The sequence below is a fragment of the Notothenia rossii genome (genome assembly GCF_949606895.1).
Source record: "Notothenia rossii genome assembly, chromosome: 5".
Taxonomy (NCBI): Eukaryota; Metazoa; Chordata; class Actinopteri; order Perciformes; family Nototheniidae; genus Notothenia; species Notothenia rossii.
Window position 1 is genome coordinate 16,843,605 of NC_136903.1, and position 21,110 is coordinate 16,864,714.

Below are 21,110 nucleotides of genomic sequence, written 5' to 3' on the forward strand. Positions count from 1 at the left end.
TTGTGTTTATTTATTTGTTTGATTAATAAACACAAGTTGGAGTCCGTCAGGACCGAGGGTCGGAGCAGCTCATAGTAGCCTAGTTGCTTTTGAGAATTTTACACCCAGAAGTAAGTATTCTCTCCGCTTCGCTTGACAAACCCTGTGATAGTCCTCAAGCTCTGTGATTGGATGTTTGAGTGTGCGCCGAGGATTACGCCGAGCGTCGAACAGCACTTTGAAATGGGATGGAACCACGGCAGACTGTCCAAAACTGCATTTGAACGGGTCCACCCCGTCGCCCCCTTCCCATCCCCAGAACTACACATGCTGGCTATTGTGTGTTTTGCAACATGCTCTATGGCACGTCTCTACTGGGAATTGTAGTTTTAAAACACGTTTTCATTTCCCATAATAAGAAGTTGCCAGTATTAAACTGTGTACATCCCTGGAGGTTTAGAGGATAGGAAACACTCAAATGTAAAACATATAATTAATACATGGGTGAAAATTGCTTGTGCCCATAATGGGCAGCATTAATATATACCCACATGCCAGCTAAGGTCAGAAGAGCTTTATTTAACAGCTGGTCTTATGTCTGTGACCCCTCCTGTTGTTCGTGATAAGCCTGAAACATGCACTTTTCAAGGTTCAGAGGCAAATATGGCATAGCCATCGATCATCTTACATTACATTACATTGCATTTAGCTGATGCATAGATTCTCACAGACACACACACACACACACACACACACACACACACACACACACACACACACACACACACACACACACACACACACACACACACACACACACACACACTTCACTGTGCACTGCTGAATGATGTATGTGCAGAGTTTGACCCTTGAAGGCTGTTTCTTCTGCTCTGAAATTGAATATATTTGTTACATATTAATATAATTTTAGATTTTTAGATTAGATTTTTGATTTGTGAATGGGAGAAGTAGTAGATGGAAAACAAACCAAACACTAATTATTCAAAGAAAAGTATTTTATTTTATATACGGTAATACTAAGGAGGCATAGGCCTATATGATGATATAATGTTTGACATTATTGATATTAAAACAGTGATTTGTTTCCCATGTCATTTGTGTGTTTTTCTTATCAGAAAGTGAAGTTATGTATTTGTAAGCTCCAAATCCAAATGTTTCACTCAGTGGCCTTTGTGCCCTGGCATGTGGCCTTTGCGCCCTTAAATGTGTGACACCAAAGGCCAAATGGCCTTGCCCCTAAAATGACGAAATTCCAAGCCTGGGCAGACTATGTTTTCCTGCAGTGTGTTTCACATCACAGCATTTCACTGCCAGGTTGAGGACGACGCATAATGAGTAAGCCATTAGCTCAGCTTTTCCTTCCATGAAGCCATTTGTTTAGCAGATCTGAACAGTTATTTTGCTTACCATTAAGCTACAAAGACTATGTGGAGTTTATTTTAAGTTTATTTTTCATAGTATAATTTGGAAACAAAGTTTTTTACTTGTCTGGCATTCCTGGCTGGTAAAGTTTAAACTGCTCTACCAAAGGCTGCTGCATGAGCTTGAACAAAGATTCTTTGTTTTTTTCAGCGGAAACTGACGGTGTCCAGTTCGATAAAATAACCCGCGCTAAAGGAAATGGCGAGGACAACCCGGCTTTCGAATTAGAGGTATGTATCACATTTCCTTTCTTTAAAGATAATGAAACAACATGGTCATAAAAAATATTCCTTTATTTTTTCAGGATGGCATTACTGATACTAACGGCTCCAATAGCCAGACCAAAGGGACTAAAAAGGGATTGGGATCATACTTAAGGTATGTCACTTCAAGTAATTGTATTTTCTATATATTTTTTGTTAAAATTGTTTTTTCCTGGGTGCAATTATCCCTGCAGGTTGACTGCTTATGCAATGTTCATTTTGATTATACTATATGTAAATGTACAGTACTGTATATGTGCAAAATTAATATACTTTCAACCGAATATCTGCAGCTTCTTTCTGTGCTATTGTAAACTGTAACATTATTATCAATTCTAAATTTTTGGGCAAATATCCATTAATAGGTCTTGAATCTATGATCATGTGAAAAAACCTTTTTTTTTTTACCCAAGAAAATACTGTTTAAAACAGAATTATGTTTTGTGTACATTGGTCCTGAACTTCAGCCAAGTTTCCAAGCCGTTAAATGCCTCAGAGGATTACATCAAGGCACATTCCCAAACCTTCAAATATGTCGTGCTGGGCATACTTGGAGCAGGTAATACTGAAAGTCTATTAATTTGTCTTAAAAATGTGCAGTAATCAGTAAATATATATAAAACTTTGTCTTGTAAATGCTTTTTTCTGTCCTGCAGGTTATGTGGCGTACTTCATCGCAGCCTGCCTATTGGATTTCCAGAGGGCCATCGCTCTTGTAGTCCTCACCAGTTTAGCTATTGTCATTAAATCATATGAACTTGTGAAGCAGTACAAAGGAGAAAGCATCGTTAAGTGTTTCCGCCCCGCTGTAAAATGCTTCAAATCTAACTTGAAATGGCTAAAATGGTGAGTGGACGTCTTGTTTTCAGTTGAAGAAGCTACATATTATGAAACCTGTTTATGAGGGAAGGTGTGTTTGATTGTGTTTATAGGGTCTTCATCTTAGCAGTTGTGGCCCTGCTTGTTCTGTGGCTCGCCTTTGACAAGTTGGGGTGCCCTGAGGAGCTAATCCTGTTAGGAGGTGTGTGTCTGATTATGAAACCTGTTTATGAGGGACGGTGTGTTTTATTGTGTTTATAGGGTCTTCATCTTAGCAGTTGTGGCCCTGCTTGTTCTGTTTCTCGCCTTTGACAAGTGGGAGTGCCCTGAGGAGCTAATCCCGTTAGGAGGTTTGTGTCTGCTCGTCGTGCTTCTGTATCTCTTGTCAGCACACAGGACAGCGGTGAGTTCTGCATTGAGTCAACCACTGAATTTATGCTCAAGGATGCATTGTCACTGAGAACTGTTTCGAAACATGCTCTGGAGTTATTGCTCAAGTTATCTCTGTCTGTTTTGCTGATACATTTGATATCAATTGGCCTTGTGCCCATATCATCTTAGGGTTTAGCAGAAGTGCTTTCTTGCGATAACAATAATAATAATAATAAGGTTTTCTGGCAACTCCCTGATACAGTCACTAACCATTTCCTTTTTGAAAATCTTTTAGGTGTCATGGAGGCCTGTGTTTTGGGGTCTCGGGTTGCAGTTCTGCATTGGTCTTTTTGTAATAAGAACAACGCCTGGGAGCATAGCGTTCAAATGGCTTGGAAATCAAGTGCAGGTATATAAAGCCTTAAACCTTTGTAGATGTGTGTGGCTTCATCATGGTTTATAGTCCTATCTTGCTTTCTCAAGTATTATATCAGAAATGTCAAATACAAATACCATACATTTTACTAACATCCTAAAACGTTTATTTTCAACTCATAAGTGAGTAGTGTTACTATGAAATCACTCCTGGTTTGCCCATCAGTCTTTTCATGTATTTACATCGTTACTTATCCACCAAGAAACACTATTCTTTTACTGAGTGGATCGTATATTCAAGTTTGTATCTTCTTGGTTGAATGCACTGATTGTAAGTCGCTTTGGATAAAAGCGTCAGCTAAATGCAATGTAATGTAATGTAATGTATATGCTTATCTTTAGAGCTACTTTATGGTGCTATTCAGCCTCATTTTGGGTCATCTAAGGGTGAAATCAGCACAATGTGAGACAGGCATGTCACTTTTTAATGTGTGGTTGCCCGATTAGTTCAAAGACTTCCTATTACCAAATCAAAATTAAGAGTGGATGAAAGGATTGAGAAAATAAACAGTCATTTGAAATAATGCAACCCATGTTTTCTTTGTCATGTTTACAGATATTCCTTGACTATACCAAAGAAGGGTCACGCTTTGTCTTTGGGGATCTGATCGATAACATCTTTGCCTTTCAAGTAAGTGGTGACATTGAGTTATATATTGGCACTAAACCAATATTCAATTTATTAAAATCAAACATGTTATAATTTAATTTGGTGATTTCTTCCTCAGGCTTTGCCCATTGTTGTGTTCTTCAGCAGTGTGATGTCAATCCTTTACTATTTGGGAATAATGCAGTGGCTCATTTTGAAGGTAAAGAAAGATTAAACGTATTGCTCACGGCAGCAAAGGTCTGGGGTTGTATAACTTAAGCCTGCAATCATATTATGAACGAGAGCAATGTGTTTTTGTCCATGCAGATCTCATGGGTTATGCAGATAACGATGGGAACCTCTCCCACAGAGACCTTGAGTGTGGCGGGCAATATATTTGTTGGGCAGGTAGTCTGAGCAACGCTTGATTTCTTTGCACTTATATCTCTCACATTTGACTGATTACGTTTTGACATCATAGAAAGCTGGGATTCAAGTTTCATGTCTGAATACAAAATATTATTAACTGCATCCTACAGTTTCTCTGTTGTTTACTTTTGCTCTACCTTTTTTGTGCTTTAGACTGAAGCTCCTCTGCTGATCCGCCCTTATTTGATCGACATGACCAATTCTGAGATCCATGCTGTTATGACTGGTGGATTTGCCACCATTGCAGGCAGTGTCATGGGGGCATTCATCTCATTTGGGGTGAGATTACGTTTTGATTGCCATTGGATACAGGGTTAATACACAAATAATGATTAAGAAAAAAAAAATCTATATGAATACTACATGAATAACAATCTTTTGTATGGGAGTAAATCAATGTAAAGGCTTGTAGGTTAAAGCGGGTTTCATGATGAGAATATCAGAAAAAACATTAAACATTTATACCTCTCTTTAAAACAGTAGATAAATTAAACTACAAATGTGATCCAGTTTAAACTTAAACTAACACTAAGAGGTTTAAAGTTTAAAAGGGCCAATGGCCAAATAGTACATGGCCAACAAGTGCTTCTCCAAGGAGAAGACATTTGAGATTCTCTGCCAATTCATTATCCTAACGTTATGGTTACTAAGAGATCTTTTAGTAAGCAAGCTAGCAGTCTTTATGCTTTGTGAACTATTACAGAGCAGCTATTTCTGAAAAATGTGCAAGGCTTTAGACAAGGCTCAGATCGGAAACTAATGGGGCCCAGGATGAAAAACCTGGGACATACCACAAAAATATTTACTTTTTTAAGTGGAGCCAATAAAGTCGAATAGCTCAAGATAAACCGGTTAGAACTAACGGGCTAATTACCGCAATTTGCAGTGATTCATGTTACTGCCATCTAGAGTGTCCCGGAAGAAGATCTACAAAAACAGGTTTTGAAGGTTACTGAACAACAAAGAGAAGTTAATCATTTGCAGTAGTTCTGCTGATAAGCACCCAAAACACATCCTCAAAAAGCTGATATGCTATGATAACTTATTAATGAATTAATTAGCAGAGAAACCTGTTGACATTATGAAACAATGGACTCCTGGGCAATAACATAAAAAAGAGGATGACATGAAGAAAGGTGCCAGCAGGTCATATTCAAGCCACTCCCTTGTCTCAGCAATCCATATTTGTTGAGAAAATCAACATCAACAACATTAAAACAGGAAAAGATAATGGTTGGGCGAGGGATAGGTTTGACTAACATCATCAGTTTTGCATTTGTGTACCTCATAATGGTGCTCTTTCTCTGTACAAATCTGCAAATGCTCTGCATTTAGATATTGAGTATAACACTGATGTTGATGCTTAATAAAAAAGCAATTTAGACTTTTTTACGTTTGACAGTGGCTCTGTTTACTTCAATTGCAGAATACCAAACACTGTATTTGTTTCTTATTAATGCAGGAACTCCTTCTAAAGTCTAACACCTGCATTAAATTACATTTCCTTTTATTTTGCAGATTGATGCGTCTGCATTGCTTTCAGCCTCTGTAATGGCTGCTCCTTGTGCTTTGGCCATCTCCAAACTTTCTTACCCAGAGACAGTGGAGAGTGCCTTAAAGTCAGAGAAGAGTATTAAAGTTTCTTCTGGGTGTGTATTATGTCCCTTAAATTCTCGTACGTTTTCATGATTTTTATGAATAATAAAAAATACAATTGTTAACTCTACAGTGATGAAAAGAACATCTTGGAGGCTGCTAGCAGTGGAGCGTCTGCTTCAATAGGTCTTGTTGCAAACATTGCTGCAAATTTGATAGCCTTCCTAGCCATACTCGGGTTCATAAATGAAGCATTGAGTTGGTTTGGCAGTATGCTGGGACGTCCTGATATCACATTTGAAGTATGTTTTAGTACAAGACAGAAAACTTAAATTTGACATTTTGATAATGTTTTTTTAAACAAATCTGAATGTGTTAAAGGTACTCAGAAATAGCTGGCTATGAAAAAAGATTAGAAAAAGAGAAAGAAATGAACATAGTAGTAAATAAAAAAAGTATTGAGGTAAAATAAAGAAACATTTAAATTCATATTTGTTTTGATCATGTGATTTCTTATTTACATTATCATTTATTAAATTGTTGGACTGACATGTATTTATTTATGCTGACGTTACACAGATTTTGTTCAGTTTTCCTGTGATTAACTACGGAGTTTTACAATATCCAAATAAATAACCATTTGTCTCCCTGTGCTCATAGATGATTTGCTCCTATGTATTCATGCCGGTGGCTTTTATGATAGGAATACCGTATAAGGAGAGTTTCACTGTGGCTAAACTCATTGGGACAAAGCTCTTCCTCAATGAGTTTGTGGCTTATCAGACACTATCTGCACTGAAGACCAACAGACTCAATGGGCTTGAACAATTTGTGGGAGGAGAATTACAATGGTTATCTGTGAGTACATTTTCTAAGTTGGAGTTTGTATAGGTGTGTTTAACACAGAAAACAATTATAGGGAAATTATTTTTGGAAAGGCAAATTAAAATTACATGATTTAAATTATATTTTTGTTTTGTTTCAGGTCCGGTCAGAAATAATCAGCACTTATTCTCTTTGTGGTTTTGCCAACTTCAGCTCGCTGGGTATTATGATTGGAGGCCTGTGTGAGTATTTTTTCACCCCATCGTCATGGTTTTTTCCTGCCACAGGATAATTTCTCAATAATGATTTTTCTTTTCTCAAAGCCTCAATATGCCCTTCCAGAAGAGGTGACATCTCCTCTATGGTGTTGAGAGCTATGCTCACTGCAACTTGTGTATCTCTCATCAATGCCTGTGTTGCAGGTGAGATGATTGAATTGAACAGGGGGTGCAGTTTCATGTTGTGCTGTAACTGAGAAGCTTTTTCACTTCATTTCTTAGGGATCCTCGTTGTTACCCCAGTGGACTGCGTGACGCTGTTTGAAGCTTTCAATGCCACCGATGTAAATATACAAACTTGCTGCCAAGACCTTTTTCAAAGGTAAGTACATTTTTATTAGAAGGAATTACTAAAAAATGTAAAGGAAAGGCATCAGGCCCACACAGGTTTAATAGATTTTAAAATGTGCATTTGTATAGCTGTGATCAATTAAGTTAAGTAATATCTGTCAATATCTACATTTGGACTAACATCTACAATTTGTTTTTTTTTCAGCACTGTTAACAACGGGACCATCTCATTTGAAGAACCGTGGAACGCAGTAGCAAACACCACTGTATTTTTCTCTAAATGCTGTCAGTACTTTGGCCTCTCTGTGCCAGTTTGTTTCTAGAAGAGGAAAGATGCATCAGTGTTGTTTATTTACGGGTCTTCTCTTCCTGTGTTGTATATTTGTATCACACAAATCTGACACAAGATGAATGTATCTTTCATGTACAGTATAGTTTTGTAATTTTATGCAATTTGTATTTAAAGGATTTAAAGGACACCTTAAGAAATATACCTCGTGAAATATTCAGGCATCAACAGTTTGATAAGTGTGAATATTTAAAATTAAATTAAGTGATTAAATAATGTCACAAGGTTTTTCATTTTAAACATTTTTATTTAAAAAAACATTTGCTGACATGATTTGACATGACAAAAAGCACAGGTGGTAAACACACACTTATTCTTCTTAATCACTCATTCAATCACTCTTCAGATAATCAGTCCTTTGACTTTATGTACACAAACACAGTACAGTTTGTTTAACACGACACCACACCTTAACATTACAGTGATTTCCCCATCATCCACTGGTCGATGTTTCAACTTTATTCCAACCTCTTTTATAATTTATATATGATAAAGAATCATGTAATTACAGAGATGTTAAGTAACGGCAGCTTTGAAAACTCTCATTGATCATTGATTCCTTTTTTAGGAATTCCTAAGGATTTCATGTCAGGTCTTTATTATTCGTAAAAGGCAAGTGACTACAGTTACTATTTAACTTTGAATACCTGCACTAGAAATACTCACAGCTCTCTTGTTCAGTGGAAGGTGGTTGCCAGTTGCTGTAAAACTTGACAGACTTCATTCAGGGAGCCTTACTTAGTGATTAATAGGCTTCTGAAAGTGCTGAGCCTGCTCTTTTTGTTCAGTGTGCTTTTATCCCACAGTCCATAGGTCGGATCCAAATTACTCTGTGGAACTCATTCAGCAGCTTTCCTCATTGCTGGGAACACACCCGTGTGTTTTCATGTCAATGAGCATGAGCATACCATAGTTAAAGAGTTGACTGGTAAGCCCCTCGCTCCTCATTGCTTTGCATTCACCAGCATATATTTAAATGAACTGAAATTGACAAAGAGGACACAGATAAAAAGTATTCAAAAACTACAAAACAAGTTATGCCAAAGACAAAGTGCACACACAAATATTTGACCTCAAAAAGATGTCATTTCACAGCATGAGCTCAACTTTGCTGTGTAAAAAATGCTGCATAGGCATTACTAATGCAAGCCAAAAATAAAGTCTCTAAAATAAACGTTATATCCTACGCTCATACTGTACATCACAGAGGAAAATGCAGCATTAATATGAATACCCTCAACCCGCTCTGTGGCGTTGGTTTTTATTATCAATAGTTCTCTACATCACACCATCATCTCTTATGGGTATGTCAGGTTAATTTTTCAATGATCACGTTTTTTGTATTATTACTTTTTAGAATTATTTATCCACTCGTAGAGCTAAGGCAAGTGTTTCAAACTATCCAATAGCTAACTTCATCTCTGCTCTGACCGAGTGTTTCTTTTGCTTCTGTTAAAGTTAATACAATGCTTTAGCTGTTGACATTCTTACCAACCTTTCAACTACAGCCAGTAGCTGGAGGATAGATGTAATATAATTGCAATGAAAGCTGAGAAATTCACAGCAATCTCAATGACAAGTCAGGCCAACAAAACACTCCTTTTTAGACTCACTCTTTCCTTGTCCTTGCTGGTTTTTCGTTACTGGAAAGAAAATGTAATACCGAACCATTTAAAACAATCAAATCTTGCTTGACACAGAAGAGGCACATCTTCCCTACCTCACTTCAAGAACATCAACAGTTACTGCAGGCTTGGGCTTTGCGCCTGATTTATTATCCTCTGTCTCCAGGACTCTTCTAGTCACCTTTGGGCTAGCCTTTCGGGACGTCTGAGGGCTTTGTCCTTTCCTCTGCAGCTGTGGGCTGTTAGAGCCCAGCTTGCGGTTGAGCAGGGGGCTCCTGGAGCCCTTTATCTTGGTGGGTTGACTGTCGATAGACTTCAGTGAGCGTAGGCCGAGAAGTCCACAGTAGTAGTTGCACTGATGGTGTGTCAGGAACTGTTCGAACACCTCGGGAGAGCCCTGCTCTGTTAGTCCTTGGTATCTGAAATAAAGGGGAAATGTTTTTATTCCAGCTATTCTGATAGAAAGCTACGTTTACATTTGCATGCCCTGGTGTAGATACAAACCCTTTTGACTTGGTCACAACTCCAACATTTGTTATCTTTGTTTCAACACCTGCAAATATAAATCACAGAAGATTATTATTATTATTATTATTATTATTATCATTATTGTTATTTAAATAAATAGACAAATGATTGCACTTGTAAGCATGATGTGGGCCTTACCCTCCAGACGAGTAACCAGCATATTGCCGTGTGTCCACTGATGGATCCAATGCTGGAAGGTGCTGCATTTCTGCTCCACCTCAGAGCCGGTTTGTGTTATCAGCCTGCTTTTAGGATCCATCCTGCAGTACTTGAGGAATTCACCTTTAAGGTCAGCCTCCAATGTGGCATATGGCACAGAGTTTGCAGGCCGGTACATCAGATACTGAGGAATCACTCTTTGGGAAACACAAAAAGCGGGTTAATCACAAGCAGTGTTTTAGATTTTGATAGGAATTTATTATCAGAGTTACTGTATAATAAGTGTGGTACTTACTCTAGTGAAAAGCCAAAGTTCTCAATAAGTCTTGCTTCAGCCGCAAAGATTTTACAGTATTCTCGCATCATGTTTTGGACTTTGCATTCCTAGCAACAGAAATAATTCAATAAAGCAGATAAATGTCATGAAAATCTAATCACCAGGAATGATTGGAAGCAATTTACACAAAACTCCACAACTCACTTGCTTAGTTATCTGTAGATTTTTGTCTGGCAGGTTGCTCTCCTGTGTGTTCCCATAGGCGATGGGGCTTTGAACTTTGATGATGCATGCGCTTCCAGACTCAAAGACGGGATCCAGGCCATAAATGACCTTCACTTTGCTGGCCTTGTGAGCGCAGCCCTCTCCAATCTGCGCAGTCTCGGTCATGATGCGGCCAAAATATTTTTCACCCCAGCTGCCACAGTCCGCCAGGCCTTTGCTGAACAGCAGCGGGGTCATCTCGATTTCCTCTCCAACTAAAGGAGAACAGAAACACATATTTACATTGAGCAAAATTAACAGAAAAATGTTGGCTGATATGTTATAACTAAAGAATTTACCTTCCAAGTCATCTTTTAGTAGTATCTCAGACAGAACTGTAAACAAATAAATACAGAATGAGTCATAAAATGACTTTTTATATCGTATTAGAAATAGATTTCACACTAAAGAATGTTAGGGAATACTGTATCTTACTGTCCTCGCTGAGCAGGAAGTCAGTGGTGTCAGTCCCATATTCATTATTGATCGTACAGCCATATACCCCACAGTCATGGCTGGATGCTAAAACAACAGCCAGTGCTACTTGGCTTTCATCTCCTCCACTTGAGGATAAAAAAGGGGGAAAACACATAATCATGAAACCATTTTAGATGAAGATTCAACAACAACCCACAAGGTGTCACTGTGAGATAGATGGCTACTCTGTGCTGACACAGCAGCCCATAGGACATATATAGACGTTTAATGCCCCCTGGAGATGGGAAAAATATTGTGTCAGGTTACAGCGTCTGTGTCTAGCCGGAGATTCACCCATCTGTGTCACAGCTGTGGGGCTCTCAGTCATATGAGCTGCAGTGAGAATTTGAGAATGACAGAAAGCCATGGGCGAACTCAGAGGCCAAAATTAATCCTGTTCATCCTTGACGCATTATTGTCGCACTTTTGGAACCTGGCCACTTTTACCAGACATGTCAGCTGTAAATGCTCCAAAGAATAGCAGCAGTAAGTAATACAACAACTCAAGCACCATATGACACTGCTGTGTATTTGTGTTACAGGTGGTTCAAGTTGTGTTGTTGTAAGGTAAGAAGGGGATTTACCTTCTCTTCACTTCTAGAATTTCCTCCTCATCTCTGTACCACTTGATGGTGGAGTCACTGAGCACGTTGAAGAACTGGCACCACAGCTTCAGGTGTCCGGAGGCATCCGGGAACGGCTCCCCCCGGATCTTACGGATGACCTGCGGAGCTGGTGGTGTATGAGAGAGGGGCCCAAGGTAAATATATACTCTACTGGAGAGTTGAGACTTTCTAATGTTTCCACTTCCTCGAGTACTTAGACTAGTGGATTCAAGTGTTGACAAACTAACTATTTGACATAGCCACTCGTGTTACGATGTTTTGGGAAAAACCAGACAAAAAAGTCAAATGAACAGGCATTGAACTGCTAATTGAGTATTGAGCCAAATTGAGAATATTTTTTCTATTTTCTTTAAATAAAGTAAAATTATGAAAAGTTATAGTGTTAACATACAGTAATATCATATTGTGCCTACAAGTTGATACAGCTCTCATTGGAAACATACACATAACATATTCACAAACTTCATCTGTAAACACTGATGTATTCTTTACCTTTCAAAGGGTCTAGCTTATTTTCAGCAGGTTTCTCCTCTGGTTTAGTGCTGACTGGCTCCACAGTGAGAGTCTGCTCCACAACCTTTGGCACCTCCAAGGTGGCCTTCCTGCGGCTCAGCAGAGGAGAGCGCCTCTCCATTGGTGGGGTGTTTTGTCCAGTGGGAGCTTGTAGTAATGCTGCTCTGCGCGCCTGGCTGGGTGACATGTAAGGGTTCTCCTTCTTGCTTAGAGTATCCAAGGCACCTACCACTGCTCCCTCTCCATCTTCTTTAGGTTTCGGCATGAATATCTTGCGACGAGCTCCGGAGGCCAGCTCCTCAGGCGTGGCGGAGCGTATGAGTGTCAGACTGTCTCTGCGCTTCAGACGGGGACTGCTCTCACAGGACAGGGAGGATGTGGGTGTTGAGCCTCCACTTAAATCTTCATCTGTTTTGTCATTAGTTAATATGTCTGAGTCTTGAGAAGCTCTGGACATGAATTTGCGAAGACTGGCTGGACTCAATGATGGGTGTGGTGGGGGTTTAAAGCAGAGTCTCTCAACAGATGGTCTGTTTCTTTGGAGGTCCTCTACAGACACAGTATTCTCTATCTTTGCCTCTTTTTTTACCTTCAAGACTTCAGGTACAATGTTGTCTTTGGCTATGTTATTGAAGGAAAGCACATTGTCACCACCTTTTGGAATCAGAGCTTCATATAGCATAGTGTGTTCTTTAATACCCTTTTCTGAAGTTTTTACTTGCTTCTGCTTGCCACTTTGAGTTTTTTCGGCCGCAGTTGTATTATTCTCATCATCAGCATCCTGCTTGGTTCCCCTTTGCGGAGCAGCTGAAGTTTCTGTTTCTGTCCACTCACTTTGAGTTGGCAGTGTGAGTCCAGAATCACTTTCATGACAAGTGATGGATATTGGCGGCACCACAAACAAAGACACTGTTGGAGTATCATCAGTCTGCCGTGCCTTTACACATACCTTGTCCTCCTTATCATCAGTGCATGAAACACTTATAACAGGAATTGATGCATGATTCATCTGGGGGAGCTGTTCACTGCTCTTCTTGTGTGCTGGCTCCAGCTCAAAAATATTTCTCTTGTCATCTAATTGCGCAACTTCCTTTATTACATCTGTAGGGGAGAGGTTGCTGTTATTCTGCATACTTTTGTGTGTGGGCAGCAAACTTGGAAAATTATCCAAATGCTGCTCTATTACCTCACACACATGAGTTGTATCATGTTTTTGCAAAGTGGGAGGCTCTGATTCGTCCTTGTTTGGTGCCAGAATAGTTAGTGGAAGAGTGGGCTCTTTGAGCTCAGGCTCGATTATTTCAATTATTGGAATTACAAAATGTTCCATTGGGTTTACGCCTGCCACAGTTGGATTTATATCTGGGATGTCTTCAATACTAGATATTTTGATCTCTGGGATCTTCAGTGAAGGCTGGCCCTGCTTAATCACACAGCCATTTTGATGTGAATCAATCCTGTGTTTCTTGTTTTCTGTTACTAAAAGGCTCTTTGATTCATCAAACTCATCTGCTTTCACTGGTTTTATCTTTTCAGTCTTTACTTCTAACTTTACACACTCATTCATTGCTTCAGTGCTCTCACTTTCTAAAATTGCCTCCACCTCTTGGGTTCTAAGATCGTTACAAGACTTCACTTCTGAATCTAAAGCAGAAATCAATACCTCTTTCAATTTGCTTTCCTCTTCACTGCTTCTCAAACCTGTGTTTAAACTCTGTTTTGCACTGACATTGTGGATTTTAGTGCTCTCCTCTACTACAGAAGAAGTGCATCCTTGCTGCATATTTAGGTCAACCTTTTCTAAACTCTCTGGGGCTACAGTAAGCGGAAAGCCTACATTCATTTCCTGAATAAGTGAAGTACATTCTGTCTGTTCTTTAACATTATCTTTCTCTACACTGTCTGTAGCCACAGCAGGGAGAGGTGAAAGCACCTGACCTGGTGAGTCAAATTGACATGGCTCTATTCTCTCTTCCAGTGAACCTGTTCTTAATTTGGTAATCTCAGATCTGTTTATATCCAAGCAAGGCTGTTTGTTTGATTTCACTTCAGTTTTCTCATCCTCACATGACTTATTGGAGGAATGGCACTCCCCTGTGTCAGGTTCTGTAGCCATCTTTGCACTGCTTATCTTCTGTTCCTGTAACGTTTCACAGGATGCTTCTCCAAGGCATTGGCTGTTTGACTCTGAGATAACGTTGACAGGGGGAACGGGCGAACGTTCCTGTTCGTAAGGGCCGTGGGTCTGTAACAAAAGAGTTGGTTTATCCCTAAGTGAGGACTCTTCTCTTGAAGCACGTTGATACGGTTGAGGTGAAACTACCAGGTGATCTGGCTCCTGCTGGTGAACGAAGTCCTCTTTGATAGCTGATACTATCTGAGAATATTTTTCTTCAGCCTGACAAAGGAAACAAAAAATCATTTTAGTACTTCAGGGCATTTGCAGCCATTGCAGTGTTTCTCTGTTGGAATGAACTCAATGAAACACACATGCCTCACATTGCTGGTACTGCCTATGCATGCATGTAACATGTGTTAGTGGCATAGAGACCACACAACCTACTGAAAAAAAGTGATAGGTATTTTTAAGATGCTTGTTAAAGAAGACTTACTGCAGTGACCTTTGACACTGTGACACTTTTAGACTGAGAAATGTTTCTCTACCATAAATTAACAAAAGCATTAACAGTGAAATATTCTGGCAAACATGATATTGCAATGCAGAGTGACGTTCCCCAACAGAGGAGAAGAACAGGGAGATCAGTGTGTGAATCAGTTGATTCATTACAAGTTGATAGGTAAACGATAAATTGTTCAACAAAAAATGCGGAACAACTCCAGTTAAGTCAAGATATTCTTGTCTTGTATGACATGTCAGTTTATTATTAGGCCCTTCTTTACCTCATGTCACGTGCAAGATGGCTGAAACCAAGTGTTTACGTATACAAGGGTCCAATACAATGTTTTTTAACAATTAGGGATGATATTTCTTTAGTTAAAAATTGTCTGAATTTAGCTGAAAATGTATTCTAACTTTCAATTATTGATTTTAATATGATGTAAAAATGTTATGTCTTTGAATAAAACAATTACACTGAGCTTGAAAGTGTTTCTGTGCTTTGTCTTCCATGTTGAAACACGCACAGAGAAATTCCCACATGATTGGCACCAATGTGGTGTTTACACAAATAACTTGCTTGTCAAGTATCTTGACAAAAGACATGTCATAACATGCATGATCTATATATCTGTTGTCATCATCAAGCTGTTGAGGTAACCAATCAAACTTAACATACTTCTTTAAGTGTGGATAGCATTAAGAGAAGATTTATGAATAAAGCTTCAAGCTGTAGTTTTGTTTTTCCCCTTACTGCCCCTTTTTTTGCTGTTCATACCATTACAATAAATGCAGAAGAGTAATGAAGCCACCTGCGCCACGTGACAAGATGGTTGGCCAGCAGAGAGAACTAACAAAAAAAGAAGTTGCTGCTTTCGATGGAAGGGAAATGGTGTCATATTCAGTCTAAAAATGAAGCACACCTCCGTGTGAAAACATGTGTCCCACCAAGGTGAGAAAAAACACTGTTCAGACAAAGCACTTGACTTCCTCATACATCCATGACGTCAGATAGTAAATGCGGCCGTCCTAGAAATGTACCATTGTTGTTCCAAATTACGAACAAACGTGAACAGATTCACAACGTTTAAACTTAGACTTCTGTTTCCTCTTCCACATGTCATTGTGCACGACAACATTTTATGTGAATGTCCTATTCCATTCATCTGCTGGTTCAAGGTACAAAGCAATACTGTAGGTTAACTCCGAATACCTTTACATACAAACATCAGTAATACAAAAATCTAACTTTAAGGAACGTTTTGATTTGATGGATTTAAATAACCAAAGGAACATTTATAAATAATCGTAATAAAACATTTCTTCATAACTTTCTTATTCTGCAATAAGGAAAATGTGATACATTTGAATGATTTATCATGTATGTACAATAAAAGCTATTGTATGTTGGCAACTGCTTTTCAAAAGTTAGTGTCCCTCTAGGATCGACAGAGATTGTTCAAAAGGTCCTCTAATAGTTTCAGGTAAAATCTGAGAAGCTTTTTTTGCATATCTTTGTTTAAAATCTGGGAAGATCTGGTCATGTATTAGCAGATTAAGATTAAACTGAACTAGATCAATGTAATGCAAAAGTGGAAATCATAGCATGACCGTCACACATGACATTCATGAAGCAATTATTTAAGCTGACCCCCGAGATGACAGAAGTGCTGCCTTCTTGCCTCTTCTGTAGACGAGGAAGAGGTTTATTTTAAACTACGGGGCGGCGGTGAGGAATGTGTCCAATGTGACGAGGTCCCTCTTTCATGCAGAGACCTGCCGCTCGGCTCCCACTCAGCCAGACCCTCTGTCATGCAAAGGCCTGTTTGAAACGTGAGAACCCCTTCTGACATTCAGTTTCATCATGATCTCTGACGCACTCCTGTCCCACTCATTGCAGCCAACATATTAAGATATTCGCTATCCTAACTTACAGTGTGTAATATAAATCCACAACATCCCCCACCCACAAACATATCCAGTGCAAGTTGCTCGGTTCTTATAGTTCCCTATTTCTCACACACTATCTTGTTGGGCTTGTCACTCTTCAGTGATATAGATGCAGTAAAACCACAGCCTCACAGTACGACTCACTCCCCCTGTGGTTGAACACTGATGATTTTCAACCACATGATTCATAGCAGCTGCATTTCCTGACTGTCTCACATTTACCCACGAATATAACATAACAATAAGTCATCATATGCTTCTTATCAACCACATTTTCAACTAGCAGCAGTTCAAATCCTAAACTGTGTCATAGTTGACATAGTTCAGGGTTCAGCCCTGAAGTAGCTTATCTTGTTTTATCTTGTCACACAAATGCAGCCTATATATAACACTCAAGTGGCAGCCAGCTGTCCTCCAAGACCTCTGTACGTACCTCAGTGAGAACTTGAAGCCCCGATAATGACATTTCTCCACCTGGACCAATGATCTCTGGCCCCACAGAGACCTCCATGACCTCCACAGGACTGTCCTCTGCGTTCACACTCTCCCGCCTGGGCTGCTCTATGCTCTCAGGTGGTATCTTATGTTCTGGTGGATGGACTGTGTGTTGGACGCTGTCTTCATGCTTATGTTCATGTGGCTTCAGTGACGCTGACTGTTGTTCTATATCCACAGATTTAGAAGGCTCCTTTGGTTGATCCATTTCCATAGGCACAACGTCCTCTTGGAGAGACTTGCCCACTTGGTTCTGCCCTGTTTGCAACCGAAATGATGGTGGCGTTGAAACAGGAGAAGGGTTGAGCTCCCCTTCCTTGTTCTCAATGTGATCATGAGAGTCCTTTTTGGTCTTACCAAAGAAGAAATCTTTGACTGAGTGAAGAACAGAGGTTAAGGAAGCCTGCATGTTGTGATGGTCCTGATCCTTATGAGCCTTGTTGTGATGTCTGGCATGTGAACCATGTTTTGTGTTTGGTAGTGTATGCGACATCTCCAACTGTCTTGCCCTTTCTTTGTCCCTCTCTGTGGCCAGTTCCGCCGCTCTATTTTTCTCCCTTACATAATCTTCCTCTTTTTCTTGTTTTTCCCTCAATGTTTGCATCATCTCTTGCTCGCTCTCTTTACTGACACTTACAATAGGTATATCCATCTCTTCAGGGGTTTCCCCTTTGGATGAGTTCTCTTTCTCCTCTGTGGCCTGGAGAGTCTCTGACAGGAATTGTGCCAAACCAATTCCTCCATCATAACAGTTTTCTCCTCCAATACCCATCATATTGGTGGTTCTGCTGCAGCTGCTTTTGCTGACCTCAGCATCTATACCATTTGTGATCTTTATTTTCTTTTTGGCCAAGGTTTCCTCAGGTGGAGATATCTTCTTCTCCAGGACTTGGGATGCCACAGGTCCATTAGGTTCTGCAGCAGCTCCCAGTTGTTCCTCAGCCTCAGGCTCCTTGACCGCCGGCCTCCTCTCCAGTGGGGGGACATGCCTCTTCCTTGGAGGACGCTCGGGGCTAATTTGCGGTCTCTCTTTCTCAACGTTTTCTTTACCCCCCTTCTTAGTGTTTCCCTCTAGTTCGCTCTTCTTCTTTTCTGCTTTCTGTTTCAGCTTGTCAAAGAACCTCTGGTGGATCTTGTACTCATTCATGGTGCCGACCTCCAAAACTCCCGAGCAGGAGACAATACCTTTGCTATTGCTAGCTGAAACCTGGTAGATGGCTGCATCATCCAATGTGCTTCTGAAAACAGACACATTTATCAATCTCATAGTATAGGTAAGCCAACGATGTAACAATTAAACAAATAAGTAAACAAATGAGAAGCTGAATTTATAATAATTTACAAGGTCACGTTACATACTTGTAAATATGGAGGGTGTGGGTTTTTCCATTACGATGAATTTCATATTTTGGGAGTCCACAGTACCGGTCCATTTCCATATCATCCTTATACCATTTCAGTTCTGGAGCTGGGTAACCTAAAGACATGGGTAGTAAACATACAGTATAGAAGCTTTCGCACGGACATGTTTTTAGGCTATGAATCAAGTTTATGATGTGTCAACTGCAGGAACAGCTGCTGCTGTTATACAGGCCCACTTATCCTACAGTATCTGCCTGAAGCTAAAAACACAACATCCAGAAGAAAAAGCTTGAAGATGATATTGGCTGTTGTGTTTAAAGAGCCGTTCAGGAAGAATAAAACTGTTATTTTCTGCAATCAACAGTAAACCCTTTCTTAGTTAACATACAGAAATGCTTCCGTTACTCCAACAAATCCCACACTAAGCCATGCAAGTGAACGCACACGTACCTGATACCACACAGGTAAACTTCACATTGCAGTTTTCTGAAACTGCCTTCGATTTCAAGGTGGACTCAAAGGACGGCTGTATGTCCTCGGTCAGTTGAGCCATGACGCTGCACAAAGTGCTCCTGGAAGCAAACACGAATGCATTAGAGTCAATGTATTGCTTTTAAATCATAGACAGTTTTGACACTTCAGCATTATACCAGGGACGTCTTCACCTCTGTGCAGTACATTCCAATAACTTGCTTAATTAGGGAAAAAAGGATGTTAATGGAGATTTCTGGTAGTGACGAGAGTGTAAAGGAGTGACAAAGACTTGTGAGAGGTCAAGCAAACATTGGTTGTCAATCCAACATTTAGAACGATGTTTATCAACGCAACACTGGACAAACCGGACACTTACATTACAGTTCAAACGTGTGTAGGTTTCATTCTTGGGGTAAACCGTTTTTTGTGGTTAAGCTGTTAGTTGGGAGGAATGTTTTTAAAGTAAAGATTACCTCGGTGACCTGTAGTGAGAATACCTTGAATAGCTATTCAGAGAGAAGGCAAATGAAAGGATGTCAGTGCTTGAGTTCTGTGTATAACCCACCTACATGAAATAGTTTAATAATGTCCCTCTTCTTTAACAAAAGGAGCACTTCTATTCTCATGGGTTTAAAACAGAAACACATGTCATATAGATTATAGATGAGGCTGTCTACCTGTTTTCAGGCCTAACGTTCGAGAGGTAAGGATTGCGGCTTTCCGAGCGGCCATTGGAAGAGCTGCCCTCCTCTTCACTGAAGCTGCTTGTCCTCCCATTGCCAGAGACAGAGCGGGCCATTGGTCTTCTGGAAGTCATCGTCCACTGAAGCAAAAGTGCAAAATCCGAGGGAAATGTATCACCCACAGTACCACAGAACTGATCTGCGCTCACGTCCAAGTTTTGTCTGTGTTCAAGGCACAAATGTAATGGTGTTATCCATGTGGAAGCCCCTGGAGAAGAAGAAAAAGATACTGTTCAGAATGGTACCAGAATCTCTTGGAAGTTAATGAAATATAGTAAGAGGTTCATTTGCTCATCAAACACACCGTTCAGACTCAATGCCTGTCCTTTCTGACCAAGCAAAGTACTGCAATGGAGCAAGTTATAAATAGGACCGGCTATCAGACTGTGGAAGGGCTGTAAGTGGTCAATCACAAACCAAAGACATGCTATTGACTTGTACGTGTTAGGAATACAATTCAGGTGTTTCTTAGTCACCCCAAAACTAGGTAAAATGTCCAACTTACCATTAGATGTTGTCAATGTTGCTTTGGAGCCACAGTCTGTGAAGAAAGTCTCTGTAACTGCCTATCATAGACGCATGTGTTGCCAGCAGGGCCCTATTTATAGCAGCTCTACAAATAGTTGCAAGAGCACATACGTTTTTCCAAAACTAGACTATAGACAGAAGTCTAAAAATTGAAATTAAAGTAAAAGCTAACCATTTAGACCATGAGCAAATACCCCAAAAATGTTATATCAACAAGGGTTGTGCAATACATTTTCCCTGCTTTGTTTTGATCAATCGAATTAGGTTGGAAAAAGGGTGTCCCATCTTGAGACACTGTAGTGGATGTGGACTTACAAAACATGTCTGTGTTGGTAGCTTGTGGAAACAAATGCTCTATGTCCTGCTTTGCCCAAGAGTTGCATAACGACAGCACCCCTCACCTTGTATTGCAACACATGGTCAAAACATGGAGACCTGCTGCTCATGTTTCACATCAATTTGAGAAAAACAGGGTCAGCTGACAAATTACATAATTGTATTTAACAACGTATAGCCATTTTTTGTGTTAGTTACTGTATAGTGTTTTTATTGTTTTTGACATATTTTGAGTTGCTTTACTTAATATTGAATTTGTTATTGATGAAACCTATTATACAATTGGATGCAAATTGTATTTATAATTGTATAATTATATTTGTATCTAATATTGTTTTTCAACTCACTATTCTATCTTGGCTAAGACACACTTGAAAACGAGATTTAAGATGTTCCTGATAAAAGGAAATACAAATGCTTTAACAAATAAAAAATAAAAAAACTTAACTCAAGTAGGCAAACATATTA

The 21,110-nt window shown here is 39.6% G+C and overlaps 2 protein-coding genes across 2 annotated transcripts; one reads left to right on the plus strand and one right to left on the minus strand.

Moving 5' to 3' along the window:
• Positions 1 to 1,259: 1,259 nt before the first annotated feature.
• slc28a1 (solute carrier family 28 member 1) lies at positions 1,260 to 7,896 on the plus strand. Its single transcript, XM_079680786.1, has 18 exons — positions 1,260 to 1,335; positions 1,573 to 1,652; positions 1,727 to 1,800; positions 2,153 to 2,244; positions 2,342 to 2,531; positions 2,766 to 2,907; positions 3,172 to 3,285; positions 3,868 to 3,942; positions 4,040 to 4,120; positions 4,228 to 4,308; positions 4,483 to 4,608; positions 5,848 to 5,978; positions 6,059 to 6,227; positions 6,586 to 6,783; positions 6,911 to 6,992; positions 7,074 to 7,172; positions 7,251 to 7,350; positions 7,525 to 7,896. Exons 1-18 carry the CDS (start codon positions 1,332 to 1,334, stop codon positions 7,640 to 7,642), a joined length of 1,956 nt encoding a protein of 651 aa, XP_079536912.1. The 5' UTR covers positions 1,260 to 1,331; the 3' UTR covers positions 7,643 to 7,896.
• A 549-nt stretch (positions 7,897 to 8,445) lies between these two features.
• alpk3a (alpha-kinase 3a) lies at positions 8,446 to 20,587 on the minus strand. The gene is made up of 14 exons (XM_079680785.1): positions 20,284 to 20,587; positions 19,713 to 19,986; positions 19,012 to 19,133; positions 18,559 to 18,676; positions 17,138 to 18,437; positions 12,117 to 14,535; positions 11,583 to 11,730; positions 10,957 to 11,084; positions 10,821 to 10,856; positions 10,462 to 10,736; positions 10,276 to 10,364; positions 9,960 to 10,177; positions 9,798 to 9,846; positions 8,446 to 9,712 (listed from the first exon to the last, which is right to left on the minus strand). The coding sequence occupies exons 2-14, from the start codon at positions 19,850 to 19,852 to the stop codon at positions 9,385 to 9,387; spliced, it is 5,370 nt and encodes a 1,789-aa protein (XP_079536911.1). The 5' UTR covers positions 19,853 to 19,986; positions 20,284 to 20,587; the 3' UTR covers positions 8,446 to 9,384.
• Between the last annotated feature and the right edge of the window lie 523 nt (positions 20,588 to 21,110).

Bases quoted from the DNA above. Each gene is read 5' to 3' on its own strand.
- alpk3a (XM_079680785.1), bottom strand. From the start codon at position 19,852: ATGACTTCCAGAAGACCAATGGCCCGCTCTGTCTCTGGCAATGGGAGG. The intron at 18,438-18,558 runs GTATGTAACGTG...GTCTGTTTTCAG, and splicing joins CACACCCTCCATATTTACAA to AAGCACATTGGATGATGCAG. The intron at 14,536-17,137 runs GTACGTACAGAG...TTCCTTTGTCAG, and splicing joins GGCTTCAAGTTCTCACTGAG to GCTGAAGAAAAATATTCTCA.
- slc28a1 (XM_079680786.1), top strand. The intron at 2,245-2,341 runs GTAATACTGAAA...TCTGTCCTGCAG, and splicing joins GCTGGGCATACTTGGAGCAG to GTTATGTGGCGTACTTCATC. The intron at 4,309-4,482 runs GTAGTCTGAGCA...TTTGTGCTTTAG, and splicing joins GCAATATATTTGTTGGGCAG to ACTGAAGCTCCTCTGCTGAT.